Raw genomic sequence first — 25,015 nt, forward strand, 5'->3', positions numbered from 1 at the left:
GACTCTCTGGATGCAATCGCAAACAGAAAAAAGCATCTTTTAAGTCCAAGACCGAATACCACGTATGGGACGGTGGGATAGAACTTAGCAAGTTATAAGGGTTGGGGACCGTGGGGTGAATGTCCTGGACCCGCTTGTTAACTTCTCTAAGATCTTGCACGGGCCTATAGTCATTTGTTCCCGGCTTTCGGACGGGAAGGAGCGGCGTGTTCCAGGGGGAGTGACACTTGACCAAAATCCCCATGTGCAGCAAGCGGTGGATATGTGGTTTAATCCCCTCCCAGGCCTCTCTCGCCATAGGGTATTGCCGCACTGCAACTGGGGTTGCGGTAGATTTTAATTCCACCACCACCGGGGGCTGTTCGCGGGCAAGACCCATTCCCGCGGTTTCTGCCCAAGCTTTGGGGTACAGCCGCAGCCACTCACTATCTACTATTTGCTTTTTCTTTGCACTGGCCTCAAACAGCCGGTGCTCATCTTCCAATCGGAGAGTCAGCAGGGTAACTGTTTCCCCGTGCTGGGTGAGGGTTGGCCCTCTGGGAGTAAAAGTGATTTGGGCTCCCATTTTAGTTAATAAATCTCTTCCCAGGAGGGGTGCAGGACACTGGGGAATTATTAAGAAGGAGTGAGTCACCTTTCCTGTTCCCAGGTCCACAGTCCGACTAGTGGTCCAGGGGTACCGTTTTTGGCCCGTGGCCCCCATCACCCAAGAGGTCTTCTTGGAGAGCGGTCCTAATGGCTTTTGTAGGACCGAAAATTGGGCTCCCGTATCGACCAGGAAATCGACGGGTCTCCCCTCCACACTAAGAGTTATCCTGGGCTCGGGGAGGGGGGCCGAGTCCTGACTATCTCATTCACTATCTTCCTGGAGGGTCAGGACCTTGTCTTTATTCCGCAGTTTGGGGCAGTCTTTCTTCCAATGTCCGTCCTCCTTGCAGAAAGCACATTGAGTTGGTCTCAACGGCGGCCTGGCGCCTGAGCTACCTGTTCTCCTATCTCTGTCCCTATGTGGGGACTTATTGTCTCCCACAGCTGCGGCCAAGATACGCGTCAGTTGTTTTTCTTGCCTTTTTTCTCTTTTATCCTCCCTGGCCTCCCTTTCTCTTTCCCTCCTTTGTTCTTTTTCTTCCTCTGTTTCTCTCTTATGATATACTTTCTCTGCTTCCTTAACTAAATCTTGGAGAGTGAAATCCTGTAGTCCTTCTAATCTTTGGAGTTTCCTTTTGATGTCTAGGGCCGATTGGCCTATGAAAGCCATGGCTACTGAGGCCCTCTGCCCCTCTGAGGTCGGGTCAAAAGGAGTGTACCGTCTGAACGCCTCCATCAGTCGCTCAAGGAAGACAGAGGGGGGTTCAGTCGGTCCCTGAAGAATTTCTCTTACCTTAGCCAAATTGGTGGGGCGTCTCGCAGCCCCTCTGAGGCCTGCCACTAGAGTCTGGCGGTAGACAGTCAGTCGCTCCCTACCTTCTGCCGTGTTGAAGTCCCAATTAGGTCGGGTCAAAGGGAAAGCGGCATCCATCAACGGAGGGAGTTGGGTCGGGCGCCCATCTGGCCCGGGGACGTTCTTCCGCGCCTCCAAGATGATCCGCTCCCTCTCTTCAGTAGTGAAAAGAGTCTGGAGCAACTGCTGGCAGTCGTCCCAGGTGGGCTGGTGGGAAAACATCAGGGACTCGACCAACCCGGTCAGACGCTGGGGGTTCTCGGAGAAAGGAGGGTGATTAGTTTTCCAATTATAGAGATCGGCTGTGGAAAAGGGCCAATATTGGAGGAGCTGGAGGGGAGCTGTGTCGGCATCTAACCCCGGCCCAGAGTTGGGAACTGGCACTGGGCGTAGGGGGCAGGCGACAGTGGAATCCGGAGACAACCCTCTCCTACTCCTAGTGCCTTGGGCCGGACCCTCAACCATAGGGGCCGTGGGCTGGGCTGTCCCTGGCCCTGGCCGGGCTGCCTGCGCCTGCGACTGGGGGACATAGGGTGGGGGAGATTCGAGGAGGAGGGATTCTGCCTGGGGATCAGTTAGGGGTAGAGGTCGCCGAGCTGGATCTGATGGAGCCGTCTGGGCCACTAGGGCGAGAGAAGGCTGAGGCACCGTCATCTTTACCCAAGAAGGAGGGTTTTGGGCAAGGTCCTGCCAGACAATGATATAGGGACCTTGATTCGGGTGTCCTTGGGGGTGCGGTGCAAAGATTTTCTTTTTTACTGCAGAAATAACAGAAAGGTTAAAAGTTCCATCTGAGGGCCACCCCACGCCGAAGGAGGGCCACTCAGAGGCACAAAACGTCTGCCAGGGGCCCTTCCGGATGATGACGGACAGGTCGTGGGCCCGGTCTCGTACTTCCTTCCAATGTGTCAGGGTGAGGGAGAGAGGAGTACTCTTCCCTTGGCCCATAATTCCTGGATGAGTAAAAAGGAGAATTAAAGAGAAAAGGACGACAACACAGACAGAAGACAAACACCGAAGCCACTTGCTTTTGCACACAAACACAGACAAAGGACGATACCTTACCCTAGGGTTACCTTGCCCAATCCTGCAACCACTTGCAGGCAAACAAATGGAGTCGACCAAGGCCACTTGGTCACTCACCCCTAATCCCTGGAGCGTCCTCCAGGGCGACAGTTTTTCTGGCCGCCAAGAACCCTATCTTGGTCCAGAGGAACTTCCTCCTCACGGAGTTAGTACCCTGTCGTTCCAAATTCAAACTTCAAAACTGACACATCACATACAACACAGAGACAAACATAAAGGACAACTCCGGAGTCTGCCTACCTCCAAGCCTGGTGCCACCGGTCTTTTTAAGAGGGGTCGCCTCTCCGATCCCGGACGAGCCCCCAAATGTTGGGCCGTAGAAATGTACAGCCCGTTTGGGAGAGAGACGACCGCCCAAAAAGACTCAGAGTCCAGAGGCTTGATGCAAGAGAGCAAGAGGATTTATTTCCAGCGCGCGCAGGGGCTAAACAGCATCACCAAGATGGGGAGGCTGCCGCCCCGAAGCTCTCAAGCTTAGGGTTTTTATGGGGCAAGACCACACGCAGGTGGCCGGGGAGTTTAGGGTGGGGAAATTCCAGTAGCTCCATCTTGCACAACCAGTTGCACGACCACTACCCAATTCCGAGAACTTGCAAGGGACACTTACGGGAAAAGATAAAGAAAAAGGGAGGGGTAGGGGTCTTAATTACCTATAAGCAAGCATAGTTACAGAAGCGAAAAGCTGGTTAGGCTAGTTTGGGCCTTTAGGCTAGTTTGGGCCTTTCAATAGTATGTCAAATGTGAAATAGCACAGATAAGGGAAAGAAGAAAGAAGGTAAAAAGCATCAAGAATGCTAGATGAGGAGAGCAGTGTGCAGTGTTATAAAGAATGGTCAGCATATCTCCATGCCATATAAAATTAACTCAAGAAATAGTACAGTGTAGTACAGCGGTGGCTCATGCCTGTAATCCTAGCACTCTGGGATGCCGAGGCAGAAGGATCGTTTGAGCTCAGGAATTTGAGACCAGCCTGAGCAAGAGTGTGACCCCATCTCTACTAAAAATAGAAATAAACCAATTGGATAGCTAAAAATGTATAGAAAAAATTAGGTGGGCATGGTGGTGCCTGTTGTCCCAGTACTTGAGAGGCTGAGGCAGGGCGATCACTTGAACCCAGGAGTTTGAGGTTGCTGTGAGCTAGGCTGACAATACAGCACTTTAGCCCAGGCAACAGAGTGAGACTCTGTCTCAAAAAAAAAAAAAAAAATAGTACAGTGTTAAATGTAAAAAGTTTAACTGTAAAGCCACAACCTGTATAGAGCCTGACATGGAGTGGTAAGTCCTCAATAAATGTTTGTCAAGATTAATGAGCAAAATTGTCATTATTATCACACTCATTCAAAATTCTAAGGTTGGTTTAGTCACAGAATGCACAGGGTACTTTCTGATTGCATAGCAGTGCAGCAAACCATGGCTTAGCCCAGGTGGTCTGAATCCCTCTCGGAAATCTCCTGTGGTGAAAGGGAATTCCTCTCACTTCTTTTTCCTGTCTCCTTGTGAGATCCCAATAGAGTCCAACAGAGCTAATTAATTACCCTGTTGGGAAGGCACAGGGACTTCCTGGCAGTGATTTCTGAGGGTGCCAGAGAATGTAATGACAAAAATAAAACCCCTCTGTTCCAGAGAGTAGATATGTGGATAGATTTGGTACTTCAGCTCATGGATTGCATGTGCATTCTCTTTTCTCTCTCTCTCTGTCTCTCTCTCTCTTTCTCTCTCTCTCTCTCTTTCTCTTTCTCTCTCTCTCTCTCTCTCTCTTTCTCTTTCTCTCTCTCTCTCTTTCTTTCTCTCTCTCTCTCTCTCCCCACCTCCCCCACCCCCCTCGCCCACACACACGTATTTTCTCTTCCTGTCTCCCCTTCTGAAACACAAGCAGCTTGGCTCCTGGGCAGCTCAGCTTTAAATTGGAAAATGCAGTCTTGCTTGGCAGAGCAGCAGTACCACAGCCTCCCCACTGCTCTGAACAGCTTGCTACACACATCCCTGCAGGCAAGACTGTAATGGGCTAATATCCTGGAACCACAACATCCAAAAGGACTTTCCTGTGCAACTTCTTTAGACTTCTAGTCTAGGGGGCATTTCCTCTTTTCTGTAGCAGTTTCTCACTCTTTTGCTTGTTGCTTGATCTTTGGCTTCTTTTCTCTGCTTAATTAATGATCCCCATCTCTTGCTTGGATCATTGGAAACCACTGTGGCCCTAGAGATGAGAACCAGAAGAGAAGTCAAAGGGCAATGGAGAAGAACCAATGACAGTTCTGAAAGGGCGGTTTGCTCCCTCTGACCTTAATAACATAAGAAATGCCTCTGCAGAGAGCCCTAGATTCACACGGTAGCTTCTATCAATTTCTCTTCCCTGCTCATCTCAAAAATACAAAAACTAGATTAAAGTCAGGTCTGGAGTGGTTCTAATTACTTCTCACCTTAGATGGTAGTTGCCCTAATAAGTGTCCCTAACTCCACTGGTCACCCCCTGCCATCCCTCTTGCATTCTCTTAGCCCAAGTTAATGCAGGGACTCTAAAGTCCTTAGCTTGCGTGCAGCAGCCTGGTCCCTATCTCTACTCTAGCGATGCTGAATGTTGTTTTCCTTGTCTCCTATGTGCTGGCCAAATTCACCTAACCATAATCCCATACCATAGATATAATGAGATGCTCTGTTCCATGCTTTGCTCATTCCATTCCTTATGCCCTAGAACTTCTTTTCCCTCCTGCTGGGTCTCTTCGTAACTTACCTCATAGGCCCAGCTCAACTATCAACCATGGAAATAATTTCAACTTCCAATGAATTATCATTGTCTATATAATGTTTTAATAGATTCTACATTTCCATCTGCACTTGCAGTCTTGCTAGGTTATAAGCTACCTGCTGTCAATGACAGCTTGACTCATACTTGCATCACTGGAAGCCTTAAAAAGGGCCTTGCACCTAGTAGATACTTAGTAAAGCCTTATTGGATTCATGGGTGAATAAATGAAAAGGAACCTTCTTCTCAATGCCTACCTTAAAAATAGTTTTAATAAAAGGCATTCCGACACTAAGAATACCAGAGCCTTTCCAAAATGTGGCCCATTTTAGAATAGACTTTAACATAGTCCAAGTTCATCTTAAACTTTATCAATGGACATTTTTCAGTGGAAGGGTGTGAGGCACCACAATAAAACAATTTTTACCTTTAATATAGCCAGTCCAGCATGGGGCATGATGACAACAAGATAGGGTTTTAATTATAATTTTGTTGTTTATAATTGCAATTACATTTTTTATGTTTGGAATTTTATAACCATGGCAGGATGTAAGAGAATACAAATACTGCAGCATATTTAAGAATCATATTCATTACTTTTCTGTTGAGAGCAATCGCAACATATTCTCTGCCTATTTTTGCCCCAGACTTTAAGCTGAGCACAGCTTTCCCTGGAACTTCCCCAATGTCTCAGCCCTTCTGATGTGTGTGTGTGTGTGTGTGTGTGTGTGTGTGTGTACATGCGTGTGTTCACATCCATGCCCATGTCTCTCTCGCTTGCCTCTGGTGCTTGCTTCAGTGCTATAAGGTTTCAGTTTAACTGAGCATCAAAATCTCATTTCCTTACAGACTTTGGTTTTATTGAAGGAAACATTAACTCACTACTTTATAATTAAGAAAATCTCTTTGTGCCTTTATACCTTTCGAAGCTAGTTTTTTTCCTAGTGGAAAACTAGAAGTAAACAGTAACAACAATTTTAAAAATAAATTGGAGCGCTGCCCTGCTTGTCTGGAGATTGTGGTTTCCTATTTAACAGTTTTCCTTGGTGGTGGATCATAAGATGATCCAGGGTGGCCAGGCACGGTGGCTCACGCCTGTAATCCTAGCACTCTGGGAGGCTGCGGTGGGAAGATCACTCAAAGTCAGGAGTTTGAAACCAGCCTGAGCAAGAGCGAGACCCCGTCTGTACTAAAAATAGAAAGAAATTAATTGGCCAACTAAAAATATATAGAAAAAATTAGCCGGGCATGGTGGCGCATGCCTGCAGTCCCAGCTACTCAGGAGGCTGAGGCAGAAGGATTGCTTGAGCCCGGGAGTTTGAGGTTGCTGTGAGCTAGGCTGATACCACAGTACTCTAGGCTGGGCAACAGAGTGAGACTCTGTCTCAAAAAAAAAAAAAAAAGATGATCCAGGGTACCCCCTTCCCATCTGTCATTTTGTCACTTTGACATCATCATGCTCTCTGCTTGCTTCTCTGCTACTTCTGGTCACCCACTGAGTTTTGTGGTTGGCATCATCCCTGTGCTTGTTGCTGTTTTGAAAAGACAGGTTTCTGACAGAGCTTACCTTTAGGTGGACTCAGATTTTTTTAAATCAAAAAATATACCTTTTAAAGAAATAATCTAAAGTGTGTGTGTGTTTTTTTTTAAATAATCAGAGAGGCCTAGAGGTAGAATTCAGTGGGATAGTTCCTCTTTTCAATTTTACATTTTGAAATGTGTTCTGGTTTACATTTTGATTTCTAGAACTTCTGAACACTTTTTCTGTTGTTCTTTGAGTCCAAGGCATATTAGTCTTAGCTCATTGGATCAGGCAGAAAGGATTGACTCAAGACCTAGATTAAAGCCATCTTGTTGAGTTCAGGCAAGAGATAGAGAGAATTGACCCAAGACCTAAGATTGAATCAGAGCTAAGAAACTGAACCAGGGCAAATGTGGAATCAAACGATGGAGCTGAGTAGCTGAGTCACATAGTTTATGTCAACATTTACTGTGTACCTACTATGTGCCAAGCACTGTATAACGTGCTAAGGTTACAGTGCTTAGCAAGATAAACATGGTCCTGGCCTCATAGAACAAAGTTGACTGTCCAGAAAAGGAAAGGTATGAAGCAACTACACAATAAATACTGTGAAGGAATATGATGAAAGTATTTAATAGAGACCTGAACCAGTCTGGGAGGACAATAAAACTTTCCCATTGAAATGGGATTTAATTCCAGATCTGAAAGATAGACAGACTTTTCTTAGGCAAATATGCAGGAGGGAGAAGTGAGTGCTGTAGGCAGGGGGAATGGTTGTGAGAAGTCCCAGAGATGAGAAAGAGCTTGGCATATTGCAGAAACTGACCAAGTGGCTGGAATGCAGAAAGGCTGGTGGTGGGCATGGAGTGGGGAGTGTTGCAAAATGGGGTTGGAGAGGATTGACAGAGTCAAAGAGTTACAGCAAGCCCAGATGAGCCAGGCAATCTTCTGTCTTTGGAGGCCCACTTATTTGTAGGAACCGTAGATGCCAAACAAAACTCTAGTGGAAAGAGGCATTAGCTATCTTAATAGACTGTCCATTTAGGCATAGGACTGAAGTGTAAACCAGCCATACTCGTAGGTTCAAAGGATTCATTTAGAAAAATAGAGCAGCTGAGTCCTGGTCACTCACTTGAGGTCCAGGCTGAGATCTAGACTTGGAGAGAGACTGGAGTACTGTGGGAGTGATTCATCAGATTTAAGCAATGGGAGCAAAGCCAAATGACTGATCTTATGGACAAGGACAATGTACTTTGGGAGCCCAAGGGAACCTGGAATTATCCATGGTTCTGAAAAGCCATTCAAGAACAATGTGGGGGCCCAGATATGCTCACAGGCCCCCTAAATCTAAGTAGTTTGGAAAAAATGGACTCAGTTCTAGGTTTCCCTGGATTGTGGGTCTTGTGTTCTGTGTGTCTCTCTGCCTTAGTCAGGGTTAGCGTAAGGCTGGATGGTAGATCTAACTATGGGAAAGTGGAGGAGACATACTGGAATGCCATCCTCTTATTGTGTGTGGGCCTTCTCATTGTCATCTTTTATGAGCTTTGAAATGCATCTCTGGAAGTGAACAAAGTATTTCCTTTGAAAACCCAAGTAGCGTATTCCTAAATCCCATGCCATCTATTGATGAAATTGATTTTACGCTCATTTGATTTGTTTCTTTAATGTCTTTATTCCTTTAAAAAGTAGTTAAGTTTTTTCAGCATTGGGGAATTAAATGCAAACTATGATTTTGGCCAGAGATCATGTACTGAATAAAAATGATCCAGAATACAGAGTAGTAGCTCACTACCACGGAGGAAGTTTATGCTTATGTAATATGTGTTAAGGATGAGCTGCCTTTGGGGGATTATGACTCATCCCGAGTGCTGGGGAATATGATGAAATATAAGTCTCAAACAATGCATTTTTTTCTTAGCTTTCAATTTTCCCTTTTCTTCTCCAACTTCCCTTAACTCCAGTTAAGATTTGGAATCATATAGAAATAAGCTCTAGTTTTCCCCTTTCTAATTTTAGCCATAATCTCATTTTAATCTTAAAACCAACCTAATTCTGAAGAATTTCTGGTAAGTTTCACCATGTAAAATACTATAAAACTCATGTCAGAGATGCCATTGACATGACCGGGTCCATGGATCGTGTTGTCACACATGCTTGCTTCCAAGGTGTGCCCCAAAGCAGGGAAAAATCACACCAGCCAGTGACCCAAAGACTAGAACTAATACCTTAAGAAGTTTTCCAAAAGATAAAAGGAATCTCAATAAATATTCAGTATTCTGTAACAGACACAAACTAAAGAGGAAACAAAAGTGCTACAAGGAGTACTTTTCAGTGTCACTTGTGGTCCCTGAATGAAAAATCTTTTCATGCTAGTTATTATGCAAGCAAAACTTAAGTACCCTATATGATACTTGGTGAGTTAGGTTTTCTACTTTGGTTGGTGGGAAGAGGAAGTATTCTTGGTCCTATGTGAGCTCTGATGATTATATGCTCTAATCCTCTTGGATAGTTTCTCTGTGGGCCCTGGGTAGATTCCACCCATGCATATGCTCATCAGTACTCTGCTGAAGACTCGAGGACTGTCTGCAAAACTCCTGAGCACTCTCTGTGCAGCGTTCTCCTCTCTGAAATCCTGCTTTGCAAATGCCAGTTGCTTTGGCCTTCCCATAGTCCCAGCTCTATCTGCCCAGCTCGGGGAGACCACTGGCCAGTTGTATGAGTTTCCCTATCAGTGCTGTGACCCAGAGAGTCTCTCCAAGCAGTAAGCTAGGACAATCACAGGGTTGTACAGTGATTCAGAAATCATTGTACTTCATTGCCTTGTGTCCAGTGGCTCGAATACCATTGTCTTGTTTCAGGTGTGAAATCCAGTCCTGATTACTTTAGCTTGAAGAAAAATCCCTCTAGGGCTATTTTAAGGTTCTTAAGATCGTTTCCAGTACTCACTTTTTGAGGCTCTAATTCCTATGATAACAAACCCATAAAGAGTAACCTATATCCAACCGTAAATTTTTATTTTGTGGCAAAGTGAAATGAAAAGATTTTAACTATTCTTTTGAAACTATTTTTCTGAATCACTAATTTAATTTACAATTATCTATAGTTTCTCTGCAAAGGAATTTTTAGAATTAGGAATATCTCACCTATAAATTATTTTCAAATTAATTAAATTGTTATGAACGCTAAGTTTAATTCTTCATGAAGTTGTCAGAGTTTTATCTTTTTAGGCATATTCTTACATATTTATTCATTTGGCTTTGCATATTTTTGGTGCCTTTTAAAAAATGTCTTATGTATTTTCATTGGCTTTTACATAGCTCACAGGCCCTAGGAATTGGGCCTACAGTATCTAATGGATAAAACAGCCCTGCTTTCTTTTGGAGTTCAGAGTGGTGGTAACTACCAGTTATAGTAGTTTTAATATCACCCCAGCTGTGGTCTCTGGGTTTGGGAAGGCCTTTGTTTCCCAAAATGCCAATAAGGCCCCTTGAAAATTTCTAGATTTCCCTTCTGGATTTCTAGATTAGGCAGTAGGCAAGAATAAGTTTGTTCCCTTGGCCCAAACTGTGACCTTTATCGCAGGTGAAACAGTTTTTTCATATCTAAAAAATTCTCATGTCCTAGGGGCTCTGTTCTCAATTCTCCTAAATGGGTGGTTTTCCATCAGGGGTGGTCCCCATGCCCTCCTCTCCCTCCTTGAAGGGGACATTTGGCAAAGTTTGGAGACACTTTTAGTTGTCACAGTCAGGTTGTGGGGGGAGGATTGCTACTATTGGAATCCTGTGGGTAGAGGCCAGGGATAGTGTTAAACTTCCAGCAATGCTCAGGATAGTCTCTCACAGCAAAGAATGATCTGGTCTGCAAGTTCAACAGTGACAGAGTGAAGAAACACTGTCTGAAATCAATGCTGGCTAAAGTACAGAATTCTTGGGCTTACTCAGAAGCGTACAATTGGGGGGGGGGTCTTTTTGTTGCTGCCTAGTTGATTTTTAAATTTTTAAATTCAGGTCATCCTATCTTTGAAGGGAACCACCATGGCAGTTTTAGAAAAATTAACTCAACCTATGTCTATAGAGAGAGCAAGTTTGAGCTTCCTTAAAATCATAGATGCTGGGCTGCTGGGAAGGACCATAGGTAGGGACTTTGACAACTGGCATTTTAAGTCACATCACGGCCAGAGAGGCCCCAGGGAGTCCTGGAGACCCTTTTCAAGGATGATGATGTCCTGTGCAACTTCTTTCACTGATGGGCTGGATCCAACTTTGCACAGTTTAGAAGTGTGAGAGGTTTATCCCCATCCTGTTGTCACCATGCTCCATCACCATCCGTTTTCAGTATCACTTTGTAATCAGTAATTATTTTGTATTTGTCCTAATGGGAATTATTATACTTCTCATAAACAAGAGGAAATTTTGTAGAAAATTCAGCAGGAACACATGAGATGGCATTGATTCATATCCCAGTGAAGTCTGATTCATAATATATTTACCCACCTAGAAATGAAGTGCTTTATCTGAGTTAATTGGCAAGAAACAGCAGTGTCTATCAATGTTCGTCTTTTTTTCCTTTTATGTTCTTATCTGATGTGGAAATAACCAATCCTGTGTTTCTTATCCTTGATATATCCTGATTATGAGAATTTGTGAGCTGCATGTATGAAAACAAATTTTGATAGCATGTCTAGCTCATTCTTGAACTTCATACATTTGACCTGGTTTTGTTATTAGAATTTCACAAACCTGTTAGTCTGATTCATATCTTTGGAACCTTTGCTTTTGCTGGTCCCTTTAGCTGAAATGTTTCTCCCCCTGGTATGATAGGGGATCACCTACTCTATTTTAATAAAAAAAAATTAAAACATTTTCTTAGGCCCCTAAAACATATTGTTGTCCCTAGGCCCTGTGCCTAATGGATAAGACATCTCTGACCGCAGGAGTTAAAATTGATAATTTTTTTTGTGCCACTGTTATCCCTCTTACTTACTTTTATATTAGTACCTATAACACATTGTTATACTTGTGCATATATTTGTTTTTCAGTCTTCTGAGATATTTAGGTTAAGTGCAAAATGAAAACAATACATGGTTGTCAAATCAATTCATTGTATGTTCTACATATAGATTCCTTTCTTATTGTAGAAAATTTTTCCTAAATCCTAAAGTAGAAGTGACAGATGTATTATGAGTACTATAACAGATAATATCCAACTTTAACTGGAAAAATTAAGTTGCCTAAAACTTTTAAATGATTTAAATAACATGATTGGTATGGACTTATAAAGCATATAAGATTACATTTGATCAGAGAAAGTTTTAATTGACAAATGAGAAGTTGGTGTCTCAAAAAGAGAAGGAAATGTATTTTAAAGTTTCATTCTGGAAGAGGGTAAGGAGAGACTTAGTAAAAATAGAAATAAATTAATGACATTAACATTCATTTATGACCTTTAACAAAAGTACAGTTGGCCATTTAAATAGACTAGGAATCCCAGTGTCACATTTTATGCCATAATCCAAATCCACAAGAACTGTTGGTAGGGATGACAGAGAAACAGAACAAATGAAAAATAATAAATAACTATGAAGATCAGTTTTGCTTTGGATAGAGAATAAAAGAGGTAGTGGGAAAAAATTTTTTATCCGCTTTGAAAGTTTCATAAAAGCCTAAAATCTTCATTTCATTGCTTCTATTAAGAAGAACCAAAATTGACCCATCTCCTAATACAAGAATATTTTCAGTTCAAAGCAGGACGGAGATGTTCTAATAAAATATTAATGATAATCTGCTGTTGCCCAGTGCTCCATTCTTGTAAGTTAGGTGAGTGTATTATTGCTTCAGTGTTTTGTGTTTGGGTCACATACACTGCACTGAGGGAACCCGGTGAAACAGATCAGTGATATATTAACCCAAAGTAGTTCATGGCTGTGTAGTCAAGGGAGCAAGGGAAAATGAAGGTCAGAGAAGGATGTCAGGGATTAGTGCCTCTATACTAAATGTCAGCTCCAAAGGGAAAGGCAAGGGCATAATAAGCAAACAAGCCCCTAGCTTGCAAACTGGGTGGATTAGGCACAAGTAGGCATCCATGCAGGATGGGCAGCAACAAATGTTTTATACCAGAAACTGTTTTTCATGGCACGAGGGCAGTCTACCAGGCACTATGTAGCACCAGGCAATTGGAATTCTATTCACTACAGCTCTGTGCACAAAGAGCTCCCTACCTGGCCATTTTGACTCTAAGACTATTCATGGCTAGTGTATATAGTTTGGTTTTCACTGGAACGATTATTAGTCTGACTTGTCTGGGTTGTAGCTCACTATGTTTGCATTGTTTGTACGCAGCCTGCTTATCTAGAGGGTAGCTGATATTTTTATGTAAGTACCTACAGGATTTCTCAATATATGGTTTTTACACCATGCAACCTATTTCTGTTTCAGCCTGGACAGTTTTAGACGGTGCAGTCTTGCTACATGGTGTGAGAAATGGCTGTAGGAAACAACACTCAACGAAGTCATTCCATCATCCCGTGTTTTATATTTGTTGAGGTATGTGCATTTTTTTAAACCTTTATGGACAAAGTAAAATAATAGTAGCTGTTTTTATGCTGAGAACTTGGATTGCTTTATAAAATTATTTAATCTCATGATAGATAATTAAATTTTGGTAGCACAAATATTGGTGAAGAATTAATAAATGATGCAAAATGTTTCTTAAATAGGAAGCCATAGAGTAAGAAGGTTTCCAGACTTCATCTTTGGGGTATAAAAATTGTGTTTTATTATATTTCTTTTATTTTCAATGGTGATGTGAATGTATTAACTAAGAAAGAGAATGCAGCATTTCAATTCAATTGTTCTTTAAAAATCAATATCCTGTTTCAGAAATTCAATAAACCAGGCATTTTACAGATGATGTTAGTTCATGGTCTTTTGCCTTGGAGCCCAAATAAAGGAAAATAATCTTAGAGTTGACCATCTCCACTGGGCATTTTTCTTTAGTGAGATATTGGGAGCTTGTATAATATGCGATTTCTTTTGGTCATGAATTATTTTGCTGCATAGCTCCAACTCTGTGCCAGAAAACAGTTTTCTAGCATCTTTTTGGATAAACCTCCTGGACCCTTTTCCCACTGTATCTCCCTCTCTCTGTTTGCTATAGAGGAGACAAAAACATGGAAATTGTAGGAAATTTCAAATCATATTATAATATGTAATTTGTAATATGTAATTATGTAATTTGAGGTTATCTCAAATTAAGATGTTGATTTGCCAGAGGTATTATAGTTTCTGCTTTCTCAAGGAAATAGGGCATCTAATGGATTGTTTTTCATCCTAAAGATGAGGTTTAAAATATGACAATGTAAAGAACTGAAAAGTAAGTGTTCTGAGCTCCCTGTCTGGGCAATTGCCTGGATAGTCTCCACACCCCAAACGTCAGCTGTAGCATATTCTATGTTGAGGCATCTTTCTGCTTGAGTGTGGGAGAAACACACTTACTGATCCATTTTATCACCCATGTACAAACAGACACTGGGGTTAAACCACTACTTTAGATGAGTAAAAATGTACTTTTAATACATGTGTTACTTATATGCAGCCTGTGAATCACTTAGACAAGTACTTGTATGATCTGCCTCTTGAAATAACTTTACCTGCCTGTACAGTCAGCCAATTTTGAATATTGTGATTTTTGGTAAGATATATGTGTTTGGCTGATCCTTGAGTTTCACCTTATAGACACATTGTATAATAGTTTAGATGAACATATATTACTTGATGATTTATTTTCTGGTGATATTTGTGAACTTGTTTGTATTGCAGAGCCAAGTAGAGATGAGAGAGAAGTCTAGGCCAGAGATGTTGATATAAGTCAAGGCACAAATGGGCTCAATCTAAGCTAAATCTCTAAAAGGGTTAACAAAGAATTCCTCTTTCAATAATAAACACATATTCTTAATATTCTGCTTTTAATTTGCTAACGCCAAAGATAGCTCCATTCAGATAATAACTATACATTATATTGTAGGTTCTAGTTACTATTGTTCTTATTGAAATTATGATGAAGGAAAAGGAGTCATTTTTCCTGCTCATGTGGAAAGGGTACAAGGTTTAGTAGCACTACCTTTTTCAATACTTTCTTTCTCTTTTGTTATAAGAAAAATAAGTTTTTAAAGTCAGCTGGGGGAAATTGGGGAATAAGTCATCTGTCATGATCTTTATCCTCCCAGCAGCAATTTTATTTTACATTTTCTTAAAAATCAAACAGGAACCAATCCTCAAAGTAAGAGGTTTAATTTATTGCAGGAAGCTGTAGTCTCTGAAGATTTTCAGCTCTCTAATGTGTGAATGATGAGGTTGGCTGGTGGAACAGCAACAAGAGAGATAAATCAGTCTTTCTGTAGCTTATCCTGACACAAACATAAATAGAAGTCTGAAAATCTGGGAGAGGAAAGATGGCTTATTCTTTTCCTTGTTGTATTGTCATTCTTATGTTGGATGGAAGTTTAAGACACATCAGTGACTTCTCTCAGAAACAGGCAGGCAAAAAAAAAAAAAAAGAGGACATGAATTAGAACACAATAGAAACCGACAGGGGAGGAGGTGAATCTCAATGTGGCTCTTGTGATTCTCATGTATTTCATTCATCAAACACTTATTCTTTTACTCCATTATTCCAGGCACTATAACAAGGGAATCAGAAAACTTGGCCAAAAATAACTTGGGTAAAATGTCAATTTGATCAATGAATATATTTTCATTGTTGGTTTTTAATTATGAAAGAATTCAAGCACAGAGAATGATATAACAGACATCCCTGAACTCACTAGCAAGACCAAATCTTAAAATTTTGCCATATTTGCCTCAAATATTTTTTTCAAGGAAAATAAAATGTTACAGATATGGCTGAAAGCCTACTTTCCTGAACCCAGAACCACTATATATGTGAAGTTAGAGGCTTCTTTACCCTATATGATTCCTATGTATGTTTTTGTATTTTTCCTACATATGCATATATTCATAAATATTTAGGGAAATTGTGCATAAATGATACCAGGATGAACCTTCCTTTTACATCTTGCCTTTTCTTTTTTTTTTTTTTTTTTTTTTTTTTTGAGACAGAGTCTCACTTTGTTGCCCAGGCTAGAGTGAGTGCCATGGCGTCAGCCTCGCTCACAGCAACCTCAATCTCCTGGGCTCAAGCTATCCTCCTGCCTCAGCCTCCCGAGTAGCTGGGACTACAGGCATGTGCCACCATGCCCGGCCAATTTTTTGTATATATATTTTTAGTTGGTCAATTAATATATTTCTATTTTTGGTAGAGACGGGGTCTCGCTCAGGCTGGTTTTGAACTCCTGACCTTGAGCAATCCGCCCGCCTCAGCCTCCCAAAGTGCTAGGATTACAGGCGTGAGCCACCGCGCCCGGCCCTACATCTTGCCTTTTCATTCAACGTTATATTTTTGAGACTTCTCCAGATTGGCAGTTTTGTTCATTTTAGTTGTCTGCAATTTATCCTATTGTGCAGATACATCTACAGTTTGATTATTTTGTTTGCTTAATATTTTTCTTTACTTTTACAAATATTTTGAAGAAAATATCCTTATTTCTGTCTCTGGGTACCTGTATGCCAGAATTCCCTTGAATGAATACTCAGCAGCAGAATTGCTAGGGGATAATTACATTTTCTAATTGTTTGTTGCTGCATTATATAAATAGCCTTGATACCCGTACATCAGGTCTTCTAAAGAAAATTTTAAAAACTCTGTTAGTTTTATGAATGTTTTGTGTATTCTTTAGATTTTTGTCAGACAATTGTATCCTTTGCAAGTAGTAACAGATTTATTTCTTCTCTTCTAATTGGTATGCCTTTAATTTAATTTTTTTTCTTGCCTTATTACTTTGCTTAAGCCCTCCTGTGTAATATCAAATAAATGCAGTGGTAGAAAACATTGCCTTGTTGCCAACTTTAAAGGAAATATTTCAGGCATTTTGCCATTAAATAATAAAAGTATGTGTACATTTTTTTCTATTCTCTGTTTTCCAGATTAGATTAATTTGTTTTAATCCTCCATTTCCTTCCTTTGTTGGTTGTAAATTATAGATTGTATTTCTATTCTTTTAAAAATTACTATTAAATATGTATACTTGACTCAACACAAACTGAGGTTAATCAATAGCTCTATGATTCTCTTAATCAATCAATGACTGTTCTTAGGAAACTTTGAGAATGTGTCATTCTTAATTTTTATATCTTCCTTAAATGTTTCACTATTTTTTTCAGTCAAGGTTTCTTTGAAGTTGTCCCACATATTTATATAAGTTTCTTTGTTTACTATTGCTTCTTTTATCCCTCTCCTCCTTTAATTTTCACATGAAGTCTATCTTTTAACAGTTCTTTCAGCAAAGCCTAGTATATTGTAAACATTTTAAATATTTATTTAAAATTGTCTTTATATTGAAATTAAGCTGGAATGATGATCTAGCTTAGCATTGAATTCTAGATTGAAGGGATTATTTTCCATCCTCAGAACTTTCATTTGTATTTTTATTACATGTTTATTGCATTTTATTCTTCATGACCTTTATTATTGTTGTGAAACTCTTCTCTTTTAGTACTGTTCTTAATAGGTGATTCACTTTTTCTCTCTAGTTGCTTTTAAATTTTTCTTTTGCTTCGGTGCCCTGCAATTTACTATAATATGTCTAAGTTTGAATTTATACAGGCCAGGACTTGTTTTGCATCTTTAATATCAAAAGTCGTGTTTGTCACTAATTATGTAAAACTCTCAGCCATGATTACCCCTTCAAATACTCTTTCTTCTGCAGCATCTATTTGATATATGTTATATTGTCTAATTCTTTCTATATTATGTCTCATAACCCATCTTGTTTTAATTTCCAAAAGTTCTATGTGTGTTTTTGAATATCTGCCTATTTTACATTGTCATTTTCTGTGCTTATGGTTTTATTTTTGTCTTTAATTATACTAAATGTATTTTATATTCTTTCTGATTGTCATATTATCTGAAATTATTGGCACTCTGATCCTCTTGTTCATTGTGTCTGCTGTGTCTAGCTCACGGTATATTGTTTCCTTATTTATTTTCGTATTTTTTAAAGCTCAGTTTAGCAGAACTTCCTGCTTCTGTGTAAGATTCATGTGCTCCTTAAGTTTTGAGAGTATCACTTTGGAAGGGGTTTGCATGAATATTTCCCTTGGGCTTAGCTTCTATATTCAGAACTCCAACTTACAGTCTCAAAAGTATACTTAGTCAAAGTTCATCTTCCTTGTAGTCTTCCTATGCCAGCAGGTAGAATTATATAGAATATTCTTTCTCTGAAGTGAAAAGCAAGCCTTCAGGAATCTTAGCTTTCCCATAGGAGTCTCAGTTCTGACTCAAGTCCTCATGCCGTATCCCTGGGAACAGTAAAGCCCAAACCTTGTTACTGAAATTTACCTATACCCCTTTCTGTACACCTGCCTAGGCCCACTGTGGCATCAGTTTATTCAGGTAGCACTTTTATATGTGGTACCCTTTTTGTTTCAGCTTACCTGTGAATTGGAAGGGAGGGAGGGAGATAAGGAGGAAGGCAGATTAAACATTGTGGATGTTTGCAGTGGAATGTTGTCATGCCATTTTTGTTTCAGGAATGCATTCATTCATTCCACAAACATTCAATAACTGTAATTTTTTCCCAAGGCATTATGTGTTTTGCCTTTTCTTTTTTTTTTTTTTTTTTTTTTTTTTTTTTGAGACAGAGTCTCGCTTTGTTGCCCAGGCTAGAGTGAGTGCCGTGGCGTCAGCCTAGCTCACAGCAACCTCAAACTCCTGGGCTCCAGCGATCCTTCTGCCTCAGCCTCCCGAGTAGCTGGGACTACAGGCATGTGCCACCATGCCCGGCTAATTTTTTATATATATATCAGTTGGCCAATTAATTTCTTTTCTATTTATAGTAGAGACGGGGTCTCGCTCTTGCTCAGGCTGGTTTTGAACTCCTGACCTTGAGCAATCCGCCCGCCTCGGCCTCCCAAGAGCTAGGATTACAGGCGTGAGCCACCGCGCCCGGCCTGTTTTGCCTTTTCTTGAATGCTTTACATAGTAACTATACTTCTGTAACTTGGATCCCACTAAGTTCTCCATAGAGCTGGGATTGTTGGGCCATGCTTGAAATGTGTGTGACAGATACAAGGTGGGAATGAGAGACACATGATGCCCACAGTGAAGCACTGATGTGCATTTCCTTGCTGATTTTAATTGTATGAGTGCAGACTTTTGACTGGGAGATGTTGTGTTTATTCGTGGCAGTTGGTGAGGAGAGTAGATGCCAACCAGCCTCCACAATTCAAAGTTACTGATGAAGTAGGGACCCACCTGGAAGGCTGAAACAGTGGTAGAGAAGGTGTCTGACAAAGTAGTGTGCAGCACAAAAGGTCTCATGGTGGTCACAAGTCAGGAGCACCATTGTCCCTCCCTAGCCTCAGTTCTTGAAGGTAACAGACCTATTAAAATGTTCCCAAAGAGAAATAGTTGGTAAACTAGGAGAGCACATGTGGAAGGTAATGGGCTGAAAGGGAGGAGATTAACAGTGGGAGGAGGGCAGAGTGAATTGAGAAGTATGATATGTAATGGACAGGGCAGGTGGTTCTAGAAACCAACTCCTCGAATGTTAGACATTCAGAAAAATGTCTCTTTTGTACATCCAGTGTCAGCTGATCTTGAAAGCTACCTTGTCCTGGCCAGGGCCTCTTAAACTGAGAGCCCTTGACAAGAGGATAATGATTTTAAGTTCTGGAATATAAACTTTTCTATCACTAGTCAGAAGGAAATACAGAATCACTAACATTTTAAGACGGTCCACAACTATTTCTGACCAATAGCTTTTAACTCTTCACTGCTCTTTACTACTAGAGCAAGTGGAAAACAGCAAATGCTGAACTAGACAAAAGCTAGAGAAGTCAAAGGGGATAGGAAAAGAAGAAAATAAACTTTAAATGAGTATGAAGACATCTTTCTCATCCTCACTTTTTCTCTTTGTATTCAATAATATTCGTTTTTTGGTTAGGATAAAGGTACTCAAAATAGCTAAAAAATAAAAATAGTGATCAAAAACATCAAATTAGTCTCTTTGCATTTTTCATTCTTAGTCCTTTTTCCTTTTTCCCTCCCTCCACCTTCCCTGCCTCCTCCTCTCCCATTCTCTCTATTTCTGAGACTCTCCCTCTCTTCCCGTTTTCTTCCTTTTTCTATTTTTGTTCCCCACTGTCTATTAGCAACACCTCTCATGTTTGCAGATCTTTTGTAAAGATTCCTCTGAGGGAAAACACACTCAAATTGGTGATCAAATATCTTAAAAATAAGAGTGAGAACTGTTTGAGGTCTTTTATGTCTCTCCACGACCGATACCCAGAGGTATTTTTCCAAAATGCTTAGGACTAGGGTGTCCTTTTTGACAAATCTTCCCAGATACCAGTGGATTCCTCTCAAGACAATTTCACTGCATTCTCCATGAAATCATGAATAACTCAATCATGTCTTTTTAAAATATATTTGTGCTTAGCTTCCTCGGCAGGCAATATTAAGTACCAGGAATTGGGACATAATGAATGCAATTGTTTGATGTGTACAGATGTGACAGTTTTATCGTTTCGATGGTTGCTTGTACTTGCAATTTTTATTGCCTGTTTTTGACAACTCATTTTTCTCTACTCCAACCTACCAGGTGATTGTTATAAATTGCAGCCTGAAGATAAATAATATCATGAAGTTCAGCAAGAACTTGATGATTCCGAGTGTCTTTCTTTGGGGCTAGAAGTTAAGGGATTCCACAGCATTACTTTTGGATACCGCCATTTCAATGCTTCCCTTGTTTTCTGTGCCTCAGGTTTTGGAAGAAGGTCTCTTGGTCTTGCTTTTTTTTTTTTTTTTTTTTTCGAGACAGAGTCTCTCTTTGTTGCCCAGGCTAGAGTGAGTGCCATGGCATCAGCCTAGCTCACAGCAACCTCAAACTCCTGGGCTCCAGTGATCCTGCTGCCTCAGCCTCCCGAGTAGCTGGGACTACAGGCATGCGCCACCATGCCCGGCTGGTCCTGCTTTTTGCTATTTATTTTCAAGCACTTTGATTTAGCAGTATCGAGTGCCTTGTTTCTGAGACTTAGATTGCAACTCTTAGGTTTTTACATTTAAGTTAAATTGAGAACTTCAAAGGAGGTAAAAGGTATTTTTTTGTTTTGTGTTTTTAAAAAAAACTCTGCAAGCTCTTGTTAAACAGAAAGTATGAAAATTTTATCCATATATAATGGAGTGGAAATAGAAAACAGTCGATATAAAAAATACTGCATTTGAGTCCTGGCTCTGCCACTTATTGCTAGTATAAACTTGGAGAAGTTCTTTGACCCTCCATTTACTTCATCTGTGAAATGGAAATAAAAGTAACTTCTTTATGGGAACTTTTGAGAAATAAATGAGGTAATGCACCTGAAAGTTCTTTCCAGATAGTGCTTAATCAATGTTAATATGAAAATAATTAAAAATGAAAGCTTCTGGCCCGGTGTGGTGGCTCACACCTGTAATCCTAGCACTCTGGGAGGCCGAGGCGGGCATATTGCTCAAGGTCAGGAGTTCAAAACCAGCCTGACGAAGAGTGAGACCTTGTCTCTACTATAAAAATAGAAAAAAATTAATTGGCCAACTAATATATATATAGAAAAAATTAGCCGGGCATGGTGGCATGTGCCTGTAGTCCCAGCTACTCGGGAGGCTGAGGCAGCAGGATTGGTTGAGCCCAGGAGTTGGAGGTTGCTGTGAGCTAGGCTGATGCCATGGCACTCACTCTAGCCTGGGCAACAAAGTGAGACTCTGTCTAAAAAAAAAAAAAAAAAAAAAAAATGAAAGCTTCTGCCTGTCTTCACCCCCCCCCCACGTACCCCCCCTTGCCCCTGACACATTTGAACAGCCACCAAGAGGGGGACTCTGGGTAGCTTAATCCCCAGATGTGTGACATTGTTGAGCTTGAATGTTTTTAGAATATGTGTTGAGGTTTTGCTGGGTAAGGTTTCAAATAAACAAATGAAAAGTTTGTGAGTCTTTTAAACTGCAAATACAAATATAAAGTACTTTTGAATGCACTTTCTCATTTAAACATCATTTGACTAGTGTTTGCGATATTAGAACAATAGGGCAATACTGATATTCGTGTATATTTTTTAAGGTATTGAAATACTAGTGTTAATTTTTAAAATGAGATATGGTTTCATCACCCTTTATCCTTTCTTCAGACACACTTCCAGCTGAGTGAGGGGTCCTCTGTTCCTCAGCAATGAGACTCTCTCCAATTTGGATATTTTAGGATCTAGATCCCAGATAAACCAAGTTACCATAAGAGGAACAGAAGTTAGGACTTAAGTAAGTGGATCTGGCCTGGAGGACAAGAAACCAGGAGGGGGAAAAATGTGGCTTTGAGGGAAATCAGGTGATTAGACTTTAAAGAAAGAACTGAGAATTGGCCTAGAAACCTCCTATCCTTCTTCTGTCTTCCCCCTACCACACTCTTTCCCTATTTCCCTTCCTCTCCTCAATATACCCTTTCAAAGAGAATAAAGATCAGCCAGGTGCAATGGCTCACACCTGTAATCCCAGCATTTTGGGAGGCCAAGGTGGGAGGATTGCTTGAGGCCAGGAGTTTGAGAGTGGCCTGGGCAACATAGCAAGACTGTTTCTAAAAAGAAGAAAAAATTGAAAAATTAGCTGGGCATGGTAGCATGCACCTGTAGTTGTAGTCCCAGCTACTCAGGGGACTGAGGTGGAAGGATCATTTAAGCCCAGGAGACGGAGGTGATAGTAAGCTATGAACATGCCTGGGCAATAGAGAGCCTGTTTCTAAAATAAATAAATAAATAAAGACTCAATCTGACTCTAAGGGAAAATACAAATCTCTAATAAGTATAAGAAAAGATATGCAAACTCATTAGTAGTCTAGGAAATAGTAATGACAATAACTATAAAATACCATGAAAGGATTTTAAATGGTGATGGGATGAACTCAGAATGAGAGTACTTTTGCTCTTGTCAACATTTTAATGAAATAAATAATTCTCTGTATACATCTCAAGTTACAAGTTATTCAGATTTCAGATTTTAAAATCCCCAAATAATGGCATTAAATTATTAAATACACTGTATTTGGCATTTATATAGTATTCTATTATAAAACTGGGGGACTGAAAAAAAAACAGTAAGATAATATGGAACCTATGCAATAGAAATTTGTCTTCACTTTTTAAATTTCAAATGAAAAAAATTGAGGCACAGAGAAGTTAACTGATTTGCTTAAGGCTACACAGCCAATAGATGTTAAAGTTGGAATTTTAATTTAACATGTAAATTTTATGTTTCTTCCACTGCATATATGTAGGCCTGATAATTGGTCTCAGAATCACATTGAAGAAGTCAACTTTCTCCACTGAAGAACTAACATAGTAAGGAAGTCCTTTCTGATATGTTCAGAGGGGAGAATTCAGACATACAGAAATGTCCAAATGGATATTTTCATATCTATAATCTGTCCTCCTTTAGGAGCTTAAAGAATATTATTACATTTTCATCTATGTAAATCTCAACTATCTAGAATTCTTTGAGAAACAGGGTCATTTTGTGATGGAGGTTTAGGTTAACTGGCAATAATCAGAAAACCCTTTTGACTCCTATATTTATTACTAAGTAACATTCTTTTCAAATGTATTTCAAGTGATCTCAAGCATACTCTACATAATAGAAAATAATTTGATAATCACTCAAGTACTTACAACTCAGCTGCATGAAATCTTAACATGTTGACATTATTTGGTTCAGATTTAAAATAAAATAATAAAACAATTGATATAGTTGAAGCTCTCATGTGCTCTTCCATACAGGATCTCATCTTTCTCTTTGCCTCTCCAGCAGTAACCACTAAACTGAATTTGGTGCACATAATTTTCTAAGATTTGATCAATATTCTAAAATGCATTAACTTATTCTGTGCCTTAATAAATTCAAAATGCTGAACACAATTAAATCTCTTTTAATGATAAGGTATTGAGCATGGGTTGTGATTGCATGCTACCATTGCTGTAGATGTACAGGAGATTGGACCGAATACATTTATTGATTGACTCAGGCTATGTCTTCTAAATTGGCATTTTAAAATAATCCCTGCTAAACCAGTCCTTAACAGTCAGCAAGGGATAGGTTCTGTCATGATATCAGACTGTGCCTAAATCTCATTGGCTTAACACAATACAAGCTGAATTCACACTGAGAGACCCATGTCTATTGGTGGGAGGTCCCTGTTCATCACAGTTACTCAGGGGCTCAGCCTGTTGGAACCTACATCTCAACAAGTTTCCACAGTCACTTTGGTAAAAGGAAGCAAACATGATTCACAACAGAGTCTTTTAAAGCTTTATATTTAATTGATGTAAGTCGCTTCCACTCACATTTCATTAGCCAAAGCAACAAAAATGGATGTAGGGAACTACATCCTACAAGCATATCAAAGATACAAATGTATCTTTACAGCCTAAATGACCACCACAGCACCCTCATCATTTATCTCTCTTCCTACTAAAAATTAAGTCCCAAATCATCCAGATAATAAAAGGTTTTACTCAGGAAGGTTCCAATTAATAAGAAATGTTTGCTGAACTTTTTATTGATTAAATGAAAAATTTCCCTGTCATTGGAGGGCTCGAGCAGAGACCATGGTGTTTGCCCAGTGGTAGTAGACTGAAGAGACTGTAGTGCTACATGAGTGAGTGAACTAGGAGAACATTCACATTCTCTTATGACCCTGAATACCTGTCATTCCAGAGATGACAGTCCTAGTGAGAGCCATATATACCCAAGTGGCATCTCCCGGATTCCACTCTAGAATGCATTCCTCAATCCGCCACCTACTTTGTCATTTTCTAGACCACCTTTTCCCATGCTATATTCCATTTGGTAACATGCTGCCTATCAGTTTTCCTGAGAATTGGCATTATATTACCTTAAACCAAGCATTCTTTATAATGTTGAGTGGATACACAAATACTTTAATCCCCATGGAAGTTTATATTCTTCCCCTTCTCTTATGGGGCATAAGTCCAGACAACCATCCCAAGATAATGACAGACTCTGAAGTAAACATGTTATATGTCTCAAGAACTATAAAAGATAGAATCTTGTCTGATGCAGTGTATTATTTTG

General features: G+C 40.2%; 1 protein-coding gene across 1 annotated transcript in view; it reads left to right on the forward strand.

The window, feature by feature from the left end:
• The window catches only part of PLPPR1 (phospholipid phosphatase related 1), a 267,061-nt gene that overhangs the window by 131,250 nt on the left and 110,796 nt on the right, over positions 1 to 25,015 (forward strand). The window contains exon 2 of the mRNA XM_012768978.3: positions 13,228 to 13,335. Coding sequence (XP_012624432.1) covers positions 13,273 to 13,335 — 63 coding nt within the window. The 5' untranslated portion in view covers positions 13,228 to 13,272. The remainder of the gene's footprint in view (positions 1 to 13,227; positions 13,336 to 25,015) is intronic.

The sequence above is a fragment of the Microcebus murinus genome, chromosome 12, assembly GCF_040939455.1.
Source record: "Microcebus murinus isolate Inina chromosome 12, M.murinus_Inina_mat1.0, whole genome shotgun sequence".
Taxonomy (NCBI): Eukaryota; Metazoa; Chordata; class Mammalia; order Primates; family Cheirogaleidae; genus Microcebus; species Microcebus murinus.